Genomic DNA, 9,696 nt, shown 5'->3' on the forward strand with positions numbered 1-9,696 from the left:
TATTGCTGTGGCTGTGGCATAGGCCAGCAGCTACAGCTCTGATTCAATGCCTAGCCTAAGAACTTCCATATGCTACAGGTGAGGCCCTAAAAAGACAAAAAAAATAAAAAAATAAAAAAAGAAAGAAAAAAAGGAAATCACTGCTTACCTTTGAATTAGAATATTCATATCCACCCCACAATATTACTCCTGCCACCCCCAATGCAGCACTCTCACCAATTGTATGTACTAAGTCCTCCTAGAAAAGAAAAGGATCACAAGTAGTTTCCCACAAACCATGTTTAGTCATTGACAATTCAATAATAATAAGTCTCAATCCATCAACTGTGGTAAAGAACACATTGATAATTTTATCTCTGTTTCTAAAACAAAGGACTAGAGAGCAGAATTAGAAAAGGTAATTCTGCCTGGGATATTTACATGATAAATATTTATGATGTTTCAGGCAATATTCTAGATACTGAGAAAGTAAAAATGAAATAGATTCTAGTTCCCGTCCTTGAAGTAGTGCTTTAGTGTGATGATTGAGACAGACATATATCACTACAGTCCAATAAGTTCAATTATATATTAGCATCCACAGGACATTCATAGACTAGGGGAAGTGCTTAATGTCACATATAAGAGTTTAGGAAATCTTCCTACAAGAGGTAAAATTTCAGAGGGGTCTTTGGAAATGAGTATAAATTGATAAACTAGATTGAAGAGAGCAGAGTTTTATAACTGGTAGGAAGAGAAATGGTAGGGGCTTCTAAGAAAAAGCATGGTTAATCCAGAGAAGTGCCAGTGACTCTTAGGGTAAAAATCACAGAGAATTTGGGGAGAAGTAAAGGCGTCTGAATCTTTGTATATAAGTAGCATCCAAATACAAGAGTCTTTCATGATATTTTATTTTATTGTCCTATTTTAAAGTATTAGGACTTAGAGTTCCCATCATTGCTCAGTGGTTAATGAACCTGACTAGTATCCATGAGGATATATGTTCAATCCCTGGCCTTGCTCAGTGGGTTAAGGATCTGGCGTTGTCGTGAGCTGTGGTGTAGGTCGCAGATGTGGCTGGGATCTCACATTGCTGTAGCTGTGATGTAGGCTGGCAGCTACAGCTCTGATTCTACCCCTAGCCTGGGAACCTCCATATGCTGCAGCTGCGACCCTAAAAAGACAAAAGACAAAAAAATAAAAATAAAAAAAAAAATATCAGGACTTAACTACAAAAAAGTTTTGGTACTGGAAAGCCATACATTTGCAACTTTGATAGATATTTTTGGCTGTCACATAAAAAACATATTGGAGGGGGAAGTGAAGATGGTAGGCAGGGACCCCAATTAGGAGGTGATAGAAACCGTTTACTGAGAAATGACGAGGACCTCGACAAAGGCAGAGTTGGTCCTTGGAAAGCAGAGGGGACAGATTGAACAGTTATTTGGAAATTAAGATGGATGAGTGTTCATTACCTACTGGATAATGGAAAGAGAAGGGAGCCATCCACATGACCCTCAAGTTGGGTGAATAAGATTATAATTCTACTTATTCAAGATGAGAAACAGAGGAGGTTATGTTTATGATTCTAGAGCAGGAGCAAAGATGCAGGAAATAGGGAGAGAAGACAGACAGAGGAAATGACTGACGGACAATCTGCATTCTTTCCTTCCCTGCAAGTTGTGGAGAATCAGGGATCCAGTACAAAGGCCAAGTGTTCAAAGCCAGAATGAGAAAATGGCCATGATATAGCAAAGCTCCCCTGTGTTATATGACACTTCCTGCAACACTGGCACTCATGTTTCACAAACCAAGTTATGAAACAAGAAAGAAAATAATTATCCTATTATGCTAATTAGTTTTGCATTCCTTAAATGAAAATTAAGTCTCTCATTTAATTTGAGACATCTCTGAAAGAAAATATCCAGCAAAGTTAAAGTGATTTCTTAATTATGATATGAATTACATAATAAATGATACTATGACATAACGATAAATGTTATTTAGACAAAAAGTGAGATAAGTTCATGCTATTTGCTGATGTGCTAAACATAAAAAGCAATAGGATAGTATTAAAATACTTCAATATACTATTACTCAGCTAATAGTTCTGGTTTTCTGAAGTAGAGCTCAAAAGTGATACTTAGCCCATAATTTACTTTGAAAATTAAATAGTCTCCCAAACTGGGAAAGTTATGAACCAAACTTTCATTAAAATTTGTGGCTCATATCACTCTCTCATTTTCTATCAAACTATCTGACCACATGTAGTATTATTATTTTCTAGTGTTATCAGTATTAATAACATTGCATCTGACACATTGCAGACACTCAATAATTTTTGAATGAATAAACATGACCTAGTCTTTTTCCCTAATGACATGATTTGAAAGATCTGTTCTTGAGGAAAAATTTATTGAGAAGACTTTGGTAGGTATAACTGACATCTTCAAATACCTGGAAAACCAACTTTTGAAAGAAGGATTTGATTTATTCTATGTTTTATTCAGAGGTTAGAATTAGAACTAGTAGCAGTATGAAATTATCCAGAAGCAGAGTAGACTCAAAATACTCAAGAACTGGAGTTTCTGTTCTGGCTCAGTGGTCAATGAACCCGACTAGGATCCATGAGGACACAGGTTTGATCCCTGGCCTTGCTCAGTGGGTTAAGGATCTGGCATTGCCATGAGCTGTGGTGTAGGTCTCAGATGCGGTTCAGATCCTCCGTTGCTGTGCCTGTAGTTTAGGCCAGCAGCTGTAGCTCCAATTTGACCCCAGCCTGGGAACTTCCACATGCACCGGTTGTGGTACTGAAAAGACAAAAGACCAAAAAAAAAAAAAAAAACCTCAAGAACTTTCTAGGGATTAATACTGTTCCCAAATGGCAGTTTTCCATCTGGACTAGAGAGAGCCCCATCCAAAAGTGCTAAAGGAGGCAAGAAAAGATCCATGTTTGAGTGAGTGGTGGGTTAGATACCTCTGAGGCCCTCCGACTTATCATGGTGCTGTTTCTTTTCCTGAGTGAACTTAGGGAATGAACATTCCATTTTAAATACTACTGCGTCATCCTGCAATGACAGAAATGTCATCTAATCAATAGTATTTGAGTCAGTAGATTTTATTCTAAAATATTTGAGGAAGAATTGATACTGTGTTTAAATGACCTTATCACAAACATAAGTGATCTAATAAGGGAAGGAGTGTGTTATCCATCTAACAGCCCTGCTTCTGTATTAAAATATCAGACTTGTAAGCTCACAGATATGGATGAAGATCTAAAGTTTTTCTCATGTAGCCACCTATCCAATAATTGATCTCTATAATAATGTCCTACCTAAATGTCAATCTAACTACAGCTTGAATACTTCAAAATGCTGCAAACTCGTTATCTTCCAAACTCATTCATTCCCACATTTTGTGTTTCCTACCTTAAGTCGAAGGATAATATCTATTTACATAAACCACTTTATGGCTTGACATCCATAAAGATGTCAAGCCAATCTAGATGACATTGTAGATTTTAAAGGTAATATCAACAGAATCTATGTCATTTTTCAAGTAACCTAACCAATTAAAGCGTAAAAATGCAGTATATTGAAAATACAGTTGGCTAATAATTTACCCAAGCCTGTTTTACATGTTTAGGATTTGGCAAATTGGTACTATTCTCTCATAGAAAGATTTTCTTTAATACGAAATTTCTCACTGGTTAAAATTAATGTGTTATATGATTTAACTTAAGCTTGACAACTGTTCTATAGGAAATCTCTGTAAATGCTAAGCATGTAGGAATTATCATGTAAAAACTCTAAATAAACATTGATTTGTCAGACACTATTTCAGAACTGGCTTGACATTTGAAGTAGTAGATGGTGGGTTTTTTTATTTTGTTTTTTACGGCTGTACCTGTGGCATATGGAAATTCCCTGGCCAGGGGTTGAATCAGAGCTGCAGCTGAGGCCCATGTCCCAGCCACAGTTAACACAGGGTCTGAGCAAAGTCTGAGACCTTCACTGCAGCTTGCAGCAACACTGGATCCTTAACCCACTGAGAGGCTAGAGACTGAACTCGCTGCACTGAGCCACAATTGGAACTCCAGAACATACTATTATATTATTAAAGGAAAATAAGCATCCTAAACATTTTTTTCCCTAAACTTTATAGAGTTATTCTACTAAATTTCCATTTTTTAGGCGTGACTGTGTTTTTTCTTACCTGTGACAAAGCTTCAATGCTATGCAAATAAAATGGCCTGGAAAAAATAAAAACTGGCAAAACGTAGTCATGTCTAGCCATTTCAGCTATTCTCATGGCTTCTCTAACGCGATAATGAACAAATTTCAAAGCATTTAAACTTGACTTCAATATTTTATCCAAATATATTGAAGTATAAAGTGCTCTGCTTTTTTTCCATAGCCACTGGAGTTGGTCATTGCGGAAAATTTCATCACTTGGGCATTTACCTGTGTAAGTCTGAGGATTTATCCTATAATCATAATTGTAGCAGTCTGGATAGAGATAAAAGCCCCATAAACATTTTGGTCTCATTTCTAAAGCGAGTGTGAGAGTAGCATTCATAATACTCCTTCCAGCCGTTTCAAATTCCTCTTGGGCAACAGTTTTCACTTTCATTTCTGACCAATCAGGATGGTGGTATCTAGTAAAGGCTAAGGAGAAGTTTTTATATATTATTCTACTGCCCCAATTTCTGTCCCATTGTGGTTTCCAGCTTTCCCAGTCAAGGACAACAAGACCATCTGATCTCCACCAAGGGACAAATTTTGCAATGTCATTAGCTGTCTTCCTGAGGTGTTTGGAAAGACTCACATTCTGTGGTATTCCTCCATTAAAGGATTTTCCATCTTGAGAGAAATATGGATAATACCCTAATTCATTTGGATAAATTATGGCAATTGTTGATCCACTCTGAGTCTCTAAAGGATTTGATATGATATTAAATAATCGAAGATTCAGATCCACATTGAAGAAATGCTGACACTGCATTGTTGGGGCCGCCCAGAAAATGTTGAAAGGTCGTTTCTTGATCACTGGGGGCATTGCTGGTTTAAGGGCTGAGTGAGTAAACATGACCAAGAGTAGCAGTACTCCTAACCACTTCACCCACAGGTTGCACATGGCTTGTAGTTTTCACCATCACAGCAGTCTCCCTAAAGATAAGAAGAGGGAAAAAAATTAGACATGATGGAATCGAATGTCCCTTTAGTTCTTTCTTTTTTCTTTCTTTTTTTTTTTTTTAAGGGCCGCACATGCAGCGTATGGAAGTTCCCAGGCTAGGGGGTCGAACCTGAGCTGAGGCTGCCAGCATACACAGCAACGCGGGATCCAAGCTGTGTCTGCGACCTACACCACAGCTCTCGGCAATGCTTGATCCTTAACCCACTGAGCAGGGCGAATACACAGAGAATAACAAATCAAGTTAAACTCTTGGTGGTGTTTGAGCTGCTCTTTATGTGGTAGACCAAAATTTTTAAAGATTTATGAGATTTTTTAGAGTTTTATCTGAACAAAGGAAGGAAGAAAAATGAGGCTTTTTTTTTTTTCAAACTGGAAAAGTAAAAAAAAAAAAAAAAAAAATCCAGGAATAAAAACTAAAGTGCAAATTTTCATGAAAATACTCACCTCTACAAATTCTAACTGCTAGCTCTCCTGGTTTTAATTTTAATTTCCTATAATTCTGACTACATTAACCCAAACTATCCTGTACTAACAAAACTTTGGTTGTAAGAGGAGCAAGGAAAGAATGAATGAATTGCCGTATCTTCTTACCGATTACTGGAAAACATGCCCTGTTGAAAATTAAGAAATACTGGCACTTTAACAAATATTAAATAGAACAACAAGCAATAACAAATGGAACTAACAGTAAGTATTACCTTGCACACTATTTGAAATACATAGCAGTCAAAAATTTGTTCATTTGTTTGTTTGTGCATTTTTAAAGACAGCAGTTACCTTTAGAATTAGCACAGGCTAAAATAGAAAATAGATAGAAATGGCATTTACCTGCTGTTGATTATGGATTTTGATGCTATCCTCTTCTTTCAGGCACATAAATAAGCCTAAAAACCTACTAATTGTTTAACTCCATGGTTTGCCCACGAAGAAAATGGACTATTTTCACCAGTCAATTCCCAAATGTAACTTGGCTAAACAGTCAGTTGAGCCAAAAACTGCCAAAGAACCTTGTCAGACAAGAACGAATATTATGCATTCCAGCCAATGACGTCTCACCACGAAAGGAGTACTGTTGAAGTTATGTACAGAAATTATTTTATCATATACATATTTTTGAAATAAAGGAATCATGAGTTTTATGTGATATAACTCAGTGTCTTTTTAAGAGTCAAACATTACTTTTCTGTAGCTCTCGCTGAATTTAATAAATTAAATGCAGGTGGGGGTTTTCTGGTGGTGAAATAGGTTAAGGACCTGGTGTTGTCACTGCTACGGCACAGGTTCAAACCCTAGCCTGGGAATTTCTGCCTGCTGTGAGCCCAGCCGAAAAAAAAGAGAGAGAAAAAAAACTGCAGGAAAAGACACTGACCAAAATCATATTTTAACTCTTACAATATAGTACTCCAAGTTTGTAAAGAATCTTGAATAAGTCATAGGCTCTCTGTACATTGAATTTTTAGTCAGCAGCTATGAATGAAAATGTACTCTTTTAAATAAGTTGGATATTATTGAGAAAATTGACTTTATGAGGAATTTGTATTATGGCCCCAGATGAATCTCTAAGTCACCAGAGAGACTCTTTTCCCTTCACTCTTCTCCAACCATGAGATCTTCCTCCAGAAAAGAAAGAGTAAACCTTTTTATTTTGTCTGACATTCAGGGCAAATATAAGAGCAACCACTAGTCATAAATATTATTCTTAACCTCCCTCTTCTCATGACCACATATATGGTAGATATGGGTATATGTGTTTAATAAATTTTGACACTCCTAGGGAAAGAAACCTTTGTTAAATGCCATATCATATTAAACTTTTTAGAGATAATGGTGTTAAAAATCCAAAATATTGTGCTTTACTAAAATCCACTTACAAGTTTCCTTTTGTAAAGGATTTTAATCATGTTCTCTCTATATATAAATGTTACACTTGTTACCAAATGCAAGTCCATGTGCCTGACACACAATGAAACCAAACAACACTGAGACATTGATGTTTGGTAAGACAAATATTTACTGCAGAGCCATGCAAGGAGATGGGCGGCTTATGCCTTAAAAAGCCCAAGCTCCCCAAAGGCTTTTAGCAAAGCCTCTCCCTCTTTTTTTTTTCTTTTTAGGGCCACACCTGAGGCATATGGAAGTTCCCAGGCTAGGGGTCAAATTGGAGCTATAGCTGCCAGCCTACACCCCAGCCACAGCAATGCCGGATCCTTAACCCACTAAGCAGGGCCAGGGATTGAACCCACATCCTCATGGATACTAGTTGGGTTCTTTTCTGCTGAGCCACTATGGGAACTTCCAGCAAAGCCCTTATAAAAGCAAGGTGAGGGAGGACTGTGGTTAGTTGTTGAAAACTTCTTGGTGTCGGATTCTTTGTCTTACAGCTGTCCATATAGGTCAGGTAATGGTGTTCCTATATACTTCAAGCTAAAGGCAACATTCTTTAACAAAAGCTGAAGATCCTGCACTACTAAGCACAGGCAATAGAGCACAGAGGTTAAAGTAAGGTTAAAGTAAAAGGAACAGATGTAATATGGAGTCAGATTTGTTCTTCCCTATTACACACCCTCTATTTTTGTCACCAGCTACTTATTAGGTTAGCATTATCTTAGTCCCAAGTATGCATTTAAAATAAGCTTCTGCTCCAGTAACAAAATTATGCATTATGAATTATAGAAATTTGTAAATATAATTAATTATTCTCCATGATGCTGAAATTTTATTCTATTTCCTAGCCCTTTTTATTATAAAGAATATGAAACTAGATTTAAATTTTCTGACTCATAACATATATACATACATACACACTCTCGGTATTTCGTTCAACAAATCCTTTTTTTTTTTTTTCCTTTTTATGTACCCATTGCATATGGAAGTTCCCAGGCTAGAGGTGGAATCAGAGCTGCAGCTGCTGGCCTATGCCACAGCCAGAGCAACTCTGAATCCAAGCCATATCTGCGACCTACACCACAGTTTTCGGCCATGCTGGATCTTTAATCCACTGAACAAGGCTAGGGGTCAAACCTGCATGTCACAGAGACTATGTCAGGTTCTTAACCCACTGAGTCACAATGGGAACTCCTGCACAACAAATCTTTGTTGAGTATCTGATATGTTTCATGAAGAGAGCCAGGTACAGGGATATAGTGGTAAAATTAATGTAACTCTACACATTGCAAAGATTTATAGATACCTATATGTAAGGTGCAAAATGATGAAATTCCAAGAAGATAACATAGGAGAAAATCTTGATGTCCTTGGGCATGACAATGGCTTTTTAAGTATACCAAAGGCATGATCCATGAAAGATGTGATAAGCTGGACTCATGAAAATTAAAAATATTTGCTCTATGAAAAACAATATCAAGAGAATGAGAAGACAAGCTAAAAACTAGGAGAAAACTTTTGTAAGACACATGATAAAAATTTATTATCAAAAATCTGCCAAAAAAAAAAAACTCTCAAAACTCAGCATAGGAAAATGAACAACCCAATGAATAAATTAGCAAAAGGTATGACTAGACACCTCCTTAAAGAAGATATACAGATGACAAGGCAGCATACAAAAAGATGCTTCACATCAAATGTCATCAGGGAAATGTGAAAGAAAACAATGAGATACCACTGTACACTTATGAGACTGGCCAAAATCTGGGACACTTGCAACACCAAATATTAGTGAGGATGTAAAGTAGCAGAAACTCTCATCTACTGCTGGTAGGAATGCAAAATGATACCACTACCTTGGAAGACAGTATGGCAGTTTCTCACAAAACTGAATATTCTCTTAACAACATGATACAGAAAATGTGCTCCTTGGTATTTACCCAAATAACTTTACTTATGATCACAAAAAATCCTTCACAAATATGTTTATAGCAGCTTTGTTCATAATTGCCAGAAAGTTGGAAGCCACCAAGAGGTCCTTCAATAGCTGAATGGATGAGTAAACTGTGGTACATTCAGACAATAGAATATTATTCAGCCTTAAAAAGAAATGAGCTATCAAGCCATGAAAAGACATGGAAGAAACTTCAGTGCATATTACTCAGTGAAAAAAAAAATCTGAAAAGTATTCCAAGTATATGACTTTCTGGAAAACGCAATGGAAATGGTAAAAAGACAGTGGTTTCCAGGAGTTAGGAGGGAGGAAGGGGTAAACTGGAAGCGTATGGAGGATTTGTAAGGCAGCGAAACTATTCTACAGGATGCTGTAATAGTACATTCGTGTCATTATGCATTCTTCAAAACCCATAGAATGTGCAACATCATGAGTTTACCCTAATGTAAACTATAGACTTTGGGTAATAATGATGCATCAGTCTAAGTTCATTGATTGTGACAAATATACCATTCTGATGCAGATATTGATAGTTGGGGAGGATGTGCTTATTGGCAGCAGGGGTTGTATAAAAACTCTGTACTTTCTGTTTAATGTTGCTATGAAAACTTCTTTAAAAACTAAGTCTATTTAAATGGGTAAAATGTTATAGATAAAATTGTGTTCATGGGAGCTATATTTGT

At 36.7% G+C, this 9,696-nt stretch overlaps 1 protein-coding gene across 3 annotated transcripts in view; it reads right to left on the reverse strand.

The window, feature by feature from the left end:
• The window catches only part of HYAL4 (hyaluronoglucosaminidase 4), a 39,150-nt gene extending 31,861 nt beyond the window's left edge, over window positions 1-7,289 (reverse strand). Inside the window, exons 1-2 of one of the 3 annotated variants that reach the window (XM_003134724.4) lie at window positions 4,195-7,289; window positions 149-238 (exon numbers count right to left, since the gene is read on the reverse strand). Coding sequence is in view for 2 of the 3 variants with exons in the window: in XM_021078802.1 (XP_020934461.1) it covers window positions 149-238; window positions 4,195-5,115 (1,011 nt within the window). In the remaining variant the exon portion in view is untranslated. The remainder of the gene's footprint in view (window positions 1-148; window positions 239-4,194) is intronic. The other 2 variants (XM_021078802.1, XM_021078801.1) reach the window with 2 other exon arrangements.

The sequence above is a fragment of the Sus scrofa genome, chromosome 18, assembly GCF_000003025.6.
Source record: "Sus scrofa isolate TJ Tabasco breed Duroc chromosome 18, Sscrofa11.1, whole genome shotgun sequence".
Taxonomy (NCBI): Eukaryota; Metazoa; Chordata; class Mammalia; order Artiodactyla; family Suidae; genus Sus; species Sus scrofa.